This window comes from Macaca thibetana, chromosome 1, assembly GCF_024542745.1.
Source record: "Macaca thibetana thibetana isolate TM-01 chromosome 1, ASM2454274v1, whole genome shotgun sequence".
Lineage (NCBI taxonomy): Eukaryota > Metazoa > Chordata > Mammalia > Primates > Cercopithecidae > Macaca > Macaca thibetana.
Genome location: NC_065578.1, coordinates 34,766,962 through 34,779,742, shown reverse-complemented (window position 1 = coordinate 34,779,742; position 12,781 = coordinate 34,766,962). Strand labels below are relative to the sequence as shown.

General features: G+C 41.5%; 2 protein-coding genes across 2 annotated transcripts in view; both read left to right on the top strand.

Moving 5' to 3' along the window:
* PSMB2 (proteasome 20S subunit beta 2) overlaps positions 1-12,781 on the top strand; it is a 623,524-nt gene that overhangs the window by 465,557 nt on the left and 145,186 nt on the right. The gene's annotated exons all lie outside the window — the stretch shown is intronic.
* CLSPN (claspin) overlaps positions 1-12,781 on the top strand; it is a 37,859-nt gene that overhangs the window by 18,153 nt on the left and 6,925 nt on the right. The window contains exons 10-18 of the mRNA XM_050797562.1: positions 2,105-2,364; positions 3,794-3,972; positions 4,074-4,138; positions 5,323-5,522; positions 5,866-6,020; positions 6,621-6,847; positions 8,028-8,139; positions 9,975-10,050; positions 10,264-10,364. Of these exons, the coding sequence (XP_050653519.1) occupies positions 2,105-2,364; positions 3,794-3,972; positions 4,074-4,138; positions 5,323-5,522; positions 5,866-6,020; positions 6,621-6,847; positions 8,028-8,139; positions 9,975-10,050; positions 10,264-10,364 (1,375 nt within the window). The remainder of the gene's footprint in view (positions 1-2,104; positions 2,365-3,793; positions 3,973-4,073; positions 4,139-5,322; positions 5,523-5,865; positions 6,021-6,620; positions 6,848-8,027; positions 8,140-9,974; positions 10,051-10,263; positions 10,365-12,781) is intronic.

The window sequence follows — 12,781 nt, the reverse complement described above, 5'->3', positions numbered from 1 at the left end:
CCTGGGCAACATAGTGAGCCCTAATCTCTACCAAAAAAAAACTTATCCAGGTATGGTGGCATGCACTGTGGCCCCATATACTTGGGAGGCTGAGACAGGAAGATCATTTGAGCCAGGAGGTTGAGGTTGCAATGAGTCATGATTGTGGCACTGCACTCCAGCCTAGGCGAGAGAGTGAGACCCTGTCTCAAAACAAAACAACCCACCTAATAATGTGATCATAACATGCATTCTGCTTTGTGTTTTAGAAATGTATTAAGGACAGCTCTCACCGCCCCCCCCCCCCCACTTGAAATCACAAGTAATATATCACTTGGAAAACAGTTTTAAACATTGAAAAAAGCTATCAAATGAAAAATTAGTCTTCCCAAAGATAACTATTAACAATTTCTTCTATGTCCTTATAGGAGTATTTTTATCCATATACCATTTTTTGTGAATGTGTGTGACATTGAACATTTACTCCCTGTCAGGCATTGCTCTAGGTTCTTTATATGTTTTATCTCATTTAATCCTTACAACCCTATGAGGTAAATAACATTAGTATCCTTATTTTGTATGTGAAGAAACTGATATGCAGAGCACTTAAGCCACTTGCTCAAGTTCACATAGCTAATAAATGGTAAGACCAGTGGTCTAATCCAGACCACCTAACTCCAGAGCTCAGGATCTACTTTATATTGCTTTTGAGGCTTTTTTTTTTTATTTTAATAAAGAGTCTTGCACTGTTGCCCTGGCTGGAGTGCAGTGGCACAATCTTAGCTCGCTGTAACCTCCACCTCCTGGGTTGAAGCAATTCTCCTGCCTCAGCCTCCCGAATAGCTGGGATTACAGGTTCCCACCACCACGCCTAGCTAATTTTTGTATTGTTAGTAGAGATGGGGTTTCACTATGTTGGCCAGGCTGGTCTCGAACTTCTGCCCTCGTGATCCACCCGCCTTGGCCCCCCAAAGTGCTGGGATTACAGGCATGAGCCACTGCGCCCGGCCTTGAGGCTTTTTTTAAAATGACTGCATAATATTCCATTGAATGAATACAACATGACTCATTAAACCATACTCTTATTGACTGATGTCTTGTTTGTTCCAGTTGTTGCTATTGCATACAGTGTTATATTATATTATAGTGCCAGATATATGGTGGTATATTAGATGCAAAATTCCTTGCAGTGGAATTGTCATGATATATATCACATTTTGATATATATCATCCAGTTGTCTTTCAGAATGGTTGTACCACTCTGAATCACAGTGTATGAGTTCCTGTTTCCTCTCAATAATAGGTATTATCAAACCTCCTAATTTTTGCCAAACTAACATGTTGAAAATGCATCTCATTATTTTGATTTGTAGCTCTTTAATTAGAAGTGAGGTTAAGCATTACTTTTAATTTGTTTATTAACAATGTATTTTTATTTTTCTGTGAACTGGCAGTTCATATCATTAGCTCATTTTACTTTTGAGTTGTTTCTCTTTTTTTCTTTCTTTTTTTTTTGAGACGGAGTCTCACTCTGTTGCCCAGGCTGGAGTGCAGTGGTGTGATCTCGGCTCACTGCAAGCTCCACCTCCTGGGTTCACTCCATTCTCCTGCCTCAGCCTCCCGAGTAGCTGGGACTACAGGTGCCTGCCACCATGCGTGGCTAATTTTTTGTATTTTTAGTGGAGACGGGGTTTCACTGTGTTAGCCAGAATGCTCTTGATCTCCTGACCTTGTGATCCGCCCGCCTCAGCTTCCCAAAGTGCTGGGATTACAGGAGTGAGCCACCATGCATGGCCTATTTTTCTTTAATATAGGTAAATTTATCAATGTTTTTCTTCATGGCTTTTGAGCCACAGACTTTTGAAGCTCTACTCCCTACCCCCCTTTTCTCTCTTTTGAACAATTATTTTATAATCCCTGAGGAGTATACTATCCAGGGTGCAGAAATTCTCTTCGATACTTCAATTAATAATAATACTCTTGTGTTCAAATAACAAAAAGGCCCAGAAATACTAGAGTCTCAGATTTTCCTTTTGGGATGTGACTAGAATACTTCTGGAGTTACCTAAAATACATACATAATTATTGTATTATGTCTAAAGCATTTCTACATATTTCTGTTCAGGTGAAAAGCTTCAGGTGCTAAAAGCTAAACTGCAAGAGGCAATGAAACTCCGAAGGTTTGAGGAGCGCCAGAAGCGCCAAGCACTGTTTAAATTAGATAATGAAGATGGATTTGAGGAAGAGGAGGAGGAAGAGGAAGAAATGACAGATGAGTCTGAGGAAGATGGAGAAGAGGAGGTAGTGAAAGAAGAGGAAGAAGAGGAAGAACTGGAGGAAGAGGAGGAGAAAGAAGAGGAAGAGGAAGAAGATGGAAATCAGGAGGTTTCTGGCAATTATGTTGTTTTGTTACCTTGTCATGGTGAATATGAGAGAAAAAGTCAGACTTATATCAGAGTATAATAAGCATGTTCAATTGTATAAGAGGTTTTAAGGGCATGGTAAGGGTAACTACCCCACATATCCCTAAATCTTAGTATCTTCAGTTCTGTCAGTACCATTGAATATCCGTAGATCATCATTATGTATCTGAATACAGATATTCAGTGGTACTGACAGAATACCATTGCCTGGGCTTCCACCTGTTTGTTTATATATTTTAATATAATAATGCTAATATTAAAAATGGCTTTGTATTTGTAGGAAATTTTATGTTTGTTGTTTATTTAGATTTCTCTATCAGATTAAAAAGCAGTCCTAACCTTGGCTAGATCGAGGTCTGGAGTAAATTCTCAGGGAGGCAGAGGCCTTTCTGAGTTATTTTCATTTTTTGTTGAAGAAGGCATTTGTAGAGGGGCCTCTTGCCCTTGTTCCATAGTATTGTTTTCTGCCTAGGGAAAACAGGTGATGATACGATTGTTAAGTATTAAAAAGCTTTCCTTTTTGGGCCGGGCAGGGTGGCTTATGCCTGTAATCCTAGCACTTTGGGAGGCTGAGGTGGGCGGATCACCTGAGGTCAGGAGTTTGAGAACAGCCTAGCCAACATTGTAAAAATCCATCCCTACTAAAAATACAAAGATTAGCTGTGTGTGGTGGCACACCTGTAATCCCAGCTACTCAGGCAGGAGAATTGCTTGAACTCGGGCAGTAGAGGTTGCAGTGAGCCAAGATTGCGCCACTATACTCTAGCCTGAGTGACAGAGTGAGACTCCATCTCAAAAAAAGAAAAGAAAAAAGCTTTCCTTTTTGTATGCTGGGATCACTTATTTTATTTTATTTTATTTATTTAAAGTTTTTTGAGATGAGGGTCTCACTATGTTGACCAGACTGGTCTCGAACTCCTGGCTTCAAGTGATCCTCCCATCATTGTGGCCTCCCAAGGTGCTGGGATTACAGGCATGAGCCACCACGCCCAGAAACTTGAGTTAATATTTAGTTTTGGGTAAAGGAGAAAGAAAACAATGGCTGAGCTATACAGTCTGTCTCAGTCTGTGCTTGGTTTGAGATCAGTAGTCATCCTGCAATCTTAGACTGATTAATTAACCTCTTATTGCCTCAGTAAAATGATAATCCAGTCGTCCTTTATAATCTTAGCAATTTTGGGAGGGTAAAGGATAAAAAAAATACAAAAAAGTTCTAGAAGTGTCAGGGAAAATTATGTTGATAATGGTCATATGGAACTTCCTTCAAGTTTGCCTTTTTGAATTTAAGATGTTATCAGTAACCAATCAGCCATATTTCAAGCTAACATTGTATTTGCTTTTAAAGTTTTTGACTTGTATTATTTTGTTTTGTGGTGGCATGATTGGTAAAGACTGCAGAATTCCTTCTTAGTAGTGAAGAAATAGAAACCAAAGATGAAAAAGAAATGGATAAAGAAAATAATGATGGCAGTAGTGAAATTGGCAAGGCAGTTGGCTTCCTCTCTGTTCCCAAGTCTCTCTCATCAGATTCTACTTTACTTCTATTTAAGGACAGCTCTTCCAAGATGGGGTAAGTGATTCTCTCTAAGAAAATTTAAAATTGCCTTGGATTTGCCCCTCCTGTAAAAACTAGGAACAGATACTGAACCAATTTACTTTCTTATTTTACAGTTACTTTCCTATTGAAGAAAAATCAGAAACAGATGAAAACTCAGGCAAACAGCCTAGCAAACTGGGTAAGTAGTGATTCTTGTGCAGAACTTGACATTTCTTTTGTCCCTCAGCTTTGATATTTAAGGACTGCAGTACTGTAAGTTCCCATTTTTAAAAATCTGGTCACTTCCCAGTTTCATATGTGGCAATGAAAGGGGTTTATGAATTAGAATATTTTTCTTGGTCTATTTTTTGAAAACTTACTTGCAGTTTATTTATAGTAGACCGTGGCACATAATGGCCTTAGTGAATGTGTGTTGATTGAGTGAGCAATGAAATATTTCTATATGTAGATCAAAGGAAGATGTATAATTGATTGGATAGGCTGGGCGCGGTGGCTCATGCCTGTAATCTCAGCACTTTGGGAGGCTCAGGTGGGCGGATCACGAGGTCAGGAGATTAAGACCATCCTGGCTAACATGGTGAAACCCCATCTCTACTAAAAATACAAAAAATTAGCCAGGCATGGTGGTAGGTGCCTGTAGTCCCCAGCTACTTGGGAGACTGAGGCAGGAGAATGGTGTGAACCCAGGAGGCAGAGCTTGCAGTGATACGAGATCGCGCCACTGCACTCCAGCCTGGGCAACAGCGAGACTCCGTCTCAAAAAAAAAAATAATAATAATAATAATAATTAATTGGATAATGAAGAGTGTATTCATAGGCATTAGGAAGGATAAGAGAAAGAAGAGAACTTTCTGCTGGGCGCAGTGGCTCACGCCTGTAATCCCAGCACTTTGGGAGGCTGAGGCAGGCGGATCATGAGGTCAGGAGATCGAGACCAGCCTGGCTAACATGGTGAAACCCTGTCTCTACTAAAAATACAAAAAATTAGCCGGGTGTGGTGGCATGCGCCTGTAGTCCCAGCTACTTGGGAGGCTGAGGCAGGAGAATCGCTTGAACCCAGGAGGCAGAGGTTGCAGTGAGCCGAATTCGCGCCACTGCACTCCATCTGGAGCGACAGAGCGAGACTCCATCTCAAAAAAAAAAAAAGAACTTTCAAGTGTCACTTAGCTCAGAGTAATAAGCCCTGATTATATAATGCTATCTTAGTACTGTAATTTACCTTTAACTTAATGTTTTGGAACATATAACTTGAGGGGTTTGCCTATGAATTTTATCTGACAGTTTCATCCTCAACTCTTTTTCCTAAACAAATCCACCTTATTTCTGTAATCATGGACTTAAAAGGTGTTTCTCTTTCTTCAGATGAGGATGATTCATGTTCATTGCTAACGAAGGAGAGCAGCCACAATAGCAGCTTTGAGCTGATTGGCTCCACGATTCCATCCTATCAGCCTTGCAACAGACAAACAGGCCGTGGGACCAGTTTTTTCCCTACAGCAGGAGGATTCAGATCTCCTTCCCCTGGGCTATTTCGAGGCAGTTTGGTCAGCTCAGCTTCTAAGGTAAGATGGTAATGGTTTTTCTAATCTCCTCCTCTCTTTGCTTCCCACATTGCTAAATAAAGTTTGTCCCAGCCAACCAACTCCCACCACTTTGGTACTGAGCTTATGTGTGTTCAGTTTAAAAAATCCACCCCCTTTGTGTATTAAAAACAAGCTTCATCCAGTATTCTTACTTTCTTGGAGGTATTTTTCTTTATGCTTCTCATGGCTGTGTATTGTCCTCCTCAATTGCAGTTTCCTGAGAGTAGCTTAAATATTGCAAATAGCAACTTCTGTTGTTGTCATGACAATGAATGACACTTGTAAAATGTTTTGTTATTGTTTGTTTTTGTTTGGGTGCCAGAGTTCAGGGAAACTGTCTGAGCCTTCACTTCCCATAGAGGATTCCCAGGATCTGTATAACGCCTCCCCAGAGCCTAAGACACTTTTCCTAGGAGCAGGAGACTTCCAGTTCTGTTTAGAAGATGACACTCAGAGCCAACTGTTGGATGCAGATGGGTAGGTAGTTTTGTGTTTCTGTGGGCGGGAATGGTTCTGGGTACTGCTTAATTTTGTTTAAAAATAAGTAAGCTTCTGTCACTCCATCTGTGCTTTCTCTTCTGAGAAAGAGAAGGTGTACAGACCATTAGTATTACATTCTATAAGTTTGAACAAAGTCTGTCCAGAAAATAAACATAAATAGCTCTTGCTAACATTCTGGTCCTTCAATTTCTGTCTTACTTGAAATGCATAGATCTTGTATTGTAAGGTCATCAAATTTCCCTGTATCCATCCTGCTATGTTATTATTGTTGGGTAAGGCTGAGAATTCACAGACTGGTGGCACATTACAGGACATAATGCCAAGCCCTGCTCTAACATCATCTGAAGCTAAAAGTTATCCTTTACACTTTACCTTCTGAGTAACATTTTATTCTTTCACAAAACTTTTCCCTCCCTCTTTAGATTAACACAAGCCTAAAGTTTGAATCTTTTGCTTTCTGATTTGAGATTCAGCTTTTAACTGGTGTTGGAAATGAATTCAGAGGTTTTTCACCCCCTACTTTGCCATTTCTCTGAGGAATTTTTTACACTATTCGTTGTGCTCATTGGCTCTTAGGTTCTTAAATGTTAGAAACCACAGGGATCAGTACCAAGCTTTGAAGACTCGATTGCCATTGGCCAGTATGGATGAGAATGCCATGGATGCCAACATGGATGAGCTGTTGGATTTGTGTACTGGAAAGTTTACATCTCAGACTGAAAAACATCTACCCAGGAAGAGTGACAAGAAAGAGAACATGGAGGAACTTCTGAACCTTTGTTCAGGAAAATTCACTTCTCAGGGTAAATATCCAACAGAGAGCATCAGGCTTACCACACTCAAATATCAGTGTCCTTGAAAAGAATTCCCTGGGCGGGTGGGGTGGCTCACGCCTGTAATCCTAGAACTTTGGGAGGCTGAGTTGGATGGATCGCTTGAGCTCAGAAGTTTGAGACCAGCCTGGGCAACATGGCAAATCCCCATCTGTACGGAAAAAAAAAAAAAAATTAGCTACGCATGGTGGCACGTGCCTGTGGTCCTAGCTACTTAGGAGGATCTCTTGAGCGTGGGAGGTGAAGGTTGCAGTGAGCCGAGATCACACCACTGCACTCCAGCCTGGGTGGCAGAGACCCTGCCTAAAAATAGAAAAAAAGAAAGAAAGAAAAGAAGCCCCTTAACCTCAGGTGAAAAGTTCACAGAAAACAGGACTGTGATGGAATCTATATAAATTGAATTCACTGCTTAGTGCCCTGACATTTAGAAATTTTACTTTCTTAGAGTGGTAAAGTATCAACTTAAGACTACTTTAGGCCATACACGGTGGCTCATGCCTGTAATCCCAGCACTTTGGGAGGCCAAGGCCAGTGGATTGCCTGAACTCAGGAGTTTGCGACCAGCCTGGGTAGCAAGGTGAAACCCTGTCTCTACTAAAATACAAAAAATTATCTGGGCGCGGTGGCCCGTGCCTGTAATCCCAGCTACTTGGGAGGCTGAGACAGAAGAATTGCTTGAACCCCAGAGGCGGAGGTTGCAGTGAGCTGAGATCATGCCACTGCACTCCAGCCTGGGCAACAGAGAGAGACTCTGTCTCAAAAAAAAAAGACTGCTTTAGCTTTGCCCATATGATATATCATTTATGATTAATGTATGTACAAAGTTTAGAACAGTGTCTGATGTATAATAAATTTCACATAAATGTTAACTTACTTCCTGTCCCCTGCCCCCAACGCACACAACTGCTAGACTGAACATAAGCTCTATGAGATCTGGGATAGTGGTTTGTTCATTACTGTATCCCTGGTGGCCTGGCACATATGGCACATAGTAAGCACTAAATAAGGATTTGTTGAATGAATAGATGGTAGGTTCTTCTTGGCAAGCTTACCTTAGAACTGTATCGAGCTGGCATGACTTTAGATGGCTGGGAAAAGAGTATAAAGCTATCATTCCTTGGTGACACATTTTTTCCTTGTTGTGATGTAGATGCCTCCACTCCGGCCTCATCAGAGTTAAATAAGCAGGAGAAGGAGAGCAGCATGGGTGATCCAATGGAAGAAGCACTTGCTCTTTGCTCAGGCTCTTTTCCAACAGACAAGTAAGTCTCAGATTGCTGGGAACTTGGGAAGGCCTGGCCTTTTGATAAAATCAAAATAACTGATCATCTTAAGGGCTTTGCACCTTTTCTGAGAATCTTGCAGTGGATTCGAGTCTCATATATGCCTAGTAAGCAAATTATAATGCTTTGGTGGAGAACAGGGTAAAAAAGGCAAGAATATGAAAGATATTTAATATCATTAATAGGGAAATGCCAATTAAAACCACAGTGAGACACCCATTAAGATGACTTTAATCAAAAAACCTAAAGAGTGTTAGTGAGAATGTGGAGAAATTGGAAACCTTGTGTACTATTGGTGAGAATGTAAAATAGTGCAGCTGCTAGGGAAAGTATGATGGCTTCTCAAAAATTAAAAATAGAGGCCAGGTGCGGTGGATCACCTGAGGTCAGGAGTTTGAGACCAGCCTGACCAACATGGTGAAACCCTGTCTCTACTAAATACAAAAAATTAGCTGGGCATGGTGGCACATGCCTGTAATCCCAGCTACTTGGGAGGCTGAAGCAAGAGAATTGCTAGAACCCGGGAGGCAGAGGTTGTAGTGAGCCAAGGTCATGCCATTGCACTCCAACCTAGATAATAAGAGCAAAACTGTGTCTCAAAATAAATAAATAAATAAATAAAATAAAAATAGAATGACCATATGATCCAGCAATTTCACTTCTTAGTCTATACCCCAAAAAAGTGAAAGCAGGACTTGAACAGATATTTGCACCCCCATGTTTAAAGCAGCATTATTCACAGTAAGTAGTCAAAACATGAAAGCAACCTATGTTTATTGACAGATGAATGGGTAAACAAAATGCGTTATATATATATGCAATGGAATATTCAACCTTAAAATGGAAATGCTGGCTGGGCATGGTGGCTCACACCTGTAATCCCAACACTTTGGGAGGCTGAGGTGGGTGTATCACTTGAGCTTAGGAGTTTGAGAGCAGCCTGGATAATATGGCAAAACCCCATCCCTATAACATGATTGTGCCACTGCACTCTGGGCATCAGAGCAAGACCCTGTCTCAAAAAAAAAGGAAGTTCTGACACTTGCTACAACATGGATGAACCTTAGGATGTTATGCTAAAAGAAATAAGCCAGTCACCAAAAGACAAATACTGTATGAGTCCACTTACTCATGAGGTACTTAGAGCAGTCAAATACATAGAGACAGAAGGTAGAATGGTGGTTGCCACAGACTGAGGGTATGGGGAAATGGAGAGTTTAATGGGTATACAGTTTTAGTTTTGCAAGCCGAAAAGAGTTCTGGAGATTGCTTAACAATATGAATGTACTTAATACTACTGAACCATAGAAAGATCGTTAAAAAGGCAAATTTTATATTATGTGTATTTTACTACAATTGAAAATTAAAAAAATTTTCTTCCTGTTTCTTGAAGAGATTTTTGGTGATAATAGAAGTTTTAAATTTGGCCAGATGAGGTGTCTCATACCTAGAATCCCAGTACTTTGGGAGCCCAAGGCGAGCAGATTGCTTGAGCCCAGAATTCAAGACGAACCTGAGCAACATGGTGAAATCTATCTCTACAGAAAATACAAAAATTAGCTGAGCATGGTGGCTTTGTACCTCTAGTCCCAGCTACTCAGGAGGCTGATGTGGGAGGATCACTTGAGCCCCGGAGGTGGAGGTTACAGTGAACTGAGATGGTGCCACTGTACTCCAGGTGGTGTAAGAGACCAAGACTGTCTCAGAGAAAAAAAAAAAAAATTACACAAAATTTTTAAAAATTCCTAACTTGGCTGACTACTTGTAGTTTGCTTTCAACAACTTATTTATTGATTCATTGATTTACATTTTAGAGAAGAGGAAGACGAGGAGGAGGAATTTGGAGACTTCCGGCTCATCTCAAATGATAATGAGTTTGATACTGATGAGGTGAGTATGAAGGGAACAAAGTAATCATAACTGAACTCCATGTATTGCTGCCCTCAAGTGTTTTTTTCCCCTCAGTTCTTGAGAATTCTAAATTTGGCATCTTATCAGAAACAATTTCGTAGAATGAGGTGTTTGGGCAGATGTTTATAAATCCTTTTTTCATGGAGGACACATTTTATTCTGCTTAATTTGGATATGATGCTGATTTTGTAGGATGAACACAGTGACTCTGGTAATGAAGACCTGGCACTGGAAGACCATGAAGATGATGATGAAGAACTCCTGAATCGATCTGAGAAGTTGAAAAGGCAAATGTAGGTGTTATTAATATGTCCATTCCTTCAGGTGTATTTAAAAGTTGGTCACTAGGCCAGGCATGGTGGCTTGCGCCTGTAATCCCAGCACTTTGGGAGGCTGAGGCAGGCGGATCACCTGAGGTCAGCAGTTCAAGACCAGCCTGGCCAACATGGTGAAACCCTGTCTCTACTAAAAAATATAAAAATTAGCAAGATGTGATGGCAGGCGCCTGTAGTCCCAGCTACTCGGGAAGCTGAGGCAGAGAGAATTGCTTGAACCCAGGAGGCGGAGGTTGCAGTGAGCCGAGATTGCACCACTGCATTTCAGCCTGGGTGACAGAGCAAGACTCTGTCTCAAAAAAAAAAAAAAAAAATAGTTGATCCCTTAATATGTCCTGTGTGCTAATAACTGTGCTTTACAGTCATTAACATATTATCTTATGCTGGGTGCAGTGGCTCAGGCCTGTAATCCCAGAACTTTGGGAGGCCAAGGCAGGCGTATCACTTGAGGTCAGGAGTTTGAGACCAGCATGACCAACATGGTGAAACCCTCTCTACTAAAAATACAAAATACAAAATAAAATACAAAAATTAGCCAGGTATGGTTCCAGGCGCCTGTAGTGCCAGCTACTTGGGAGGCTGAGGCAGGAGAATTGCTTGAATCTGGGAGGCGGAGGTTACAGTGAGCTAAGATTGCCCCATTGCACTCCAGCCTGGGTAATACAGCAAGACTCCATCTCAAAAAAAAAAAAATTATGAGTGAGTACTATTCTCCTCATTTTACAGTTGAAGGAACTGAGCCTCAGAAAGACTAAATTTACCCAAGATCACATAGCTAGAAGGTAGCAGAGCCTGGATTCAACTTAGATTAGGTAAAATCTCCCCTAACAGTCAAGTTAATAGTTTGCCACATTTTTTTTTTTTTGAGACCGAGTCTTGCTCTGTTGCCCAGACTGGAGCGCAGTGGCGCGATCTCCACTCACTGCAAGCTTCGCCTCCCAGGTTCACACCATTCTCCTGCCTCAGCCTCCTACATAGTTGGGACTACAGGTGCCCGCCACCGCGCCCGGCTAATTTTTGTATTTTTAGTAGAGACGGGGTTTCACCATGTTAGCCAGGATGGTCTCGATCTCCTGACCTCGTGATCCGCCCGTCTCGGCCTCCCAAAGTGCTGGGATTACAGGCGTGAGCCACCGCGCCCGGCCAGTTTGACACTTTTTAACTTAAATCCTCTTGCCTAAGCTTCCCAAGTAGCTGGGACTACAGGCATGTGCCACCACACCTGGCTAATTCTTTTTACTTTTTGTAGAGATGGGGCCTTGCTTTGTTCCCAGGCTGGTCTTAAACTCCTGGCCTCAAGTGATCCTCCTGCCTCAGCTTCCCAAAGTCTGGGATTACAGGCATGAGCCACCAGGCCCAGCCTTTTTTTTTTTTGAGACGGAGTCTTGCTCTCCAGGCTGGAGAGCAGTGGCATGATCTCGGCTCACTGCAACCTCAGCTTCCTGGGTTCAAGTGATTCTCCTGCCTCAGCCTCCCGAGTAGCTGAGCCTATAGGCGCGTGCCACCACACCCAGCTAATTTTTGTATATTTAGTAGAGACGGGGTTTCACTATGTTGGTCAGGATGGTCTCGATCTCTTTACCTCACAATCTGCCCGCCTTGGCCTCCCAAAGTGCTGGGATTACAGGCGTGAGCCACCCCACCCAGCCGGCCCAGCTTATTTTTTTGATATGTTGTTCTGGTCATGAAAGTAAAATATTTATTTTAGGATATTTAAAAGAATACAAACCAGGTGCGGTAGCCCACGCCTATAATCTCAGCACTTTGGGAAGCTGAGGCAGGTGGATCACCTGAGGTCAAGAGTTCGAGACCAGCCTGGCCCACATCGCGAGAACCCATTTCTACTAAAAATACAAAATTAGCCAAGCGTGGTGGCCAGTGCCTGTAATCCCAGGAGGCAAGGCTGGAGAATCGCTTGAACTGGGAGTTGGAGGGTGCAGTGAACTGATTATTGTGCCATTGCATTCCAGCCTGGGCGACGAGAGAAACTCCATTCCCTCCCAACCCCCCCAAAAAAAAGAATACAGAGAGATATAAATAAAAAGTTATCCATGTCCACCATCCAGGATATAAATGAAAGTTAGTTAGTTCCTCTTAATCTTTTTTATGCATATATTTTTATATAGTTGAGATTTGTACAGTCTTTTTATGTGTATAATTTTGCATTTTTTTCTAATTAGCATATCCAGAAACATTTTCCTATGATGTTAAAAAGTTTTATAAAGACAATTCTTATAGGTATTTAATATTATATTATATGTGAATGATTTGGAATTCACATATAGGACATCATATTGATCCCTATTAGATTTATATGGTTGCTTTTATCCCATAATTTCATTCTGTTAAGATTCACTTTGGGTTCTAATTTTTCA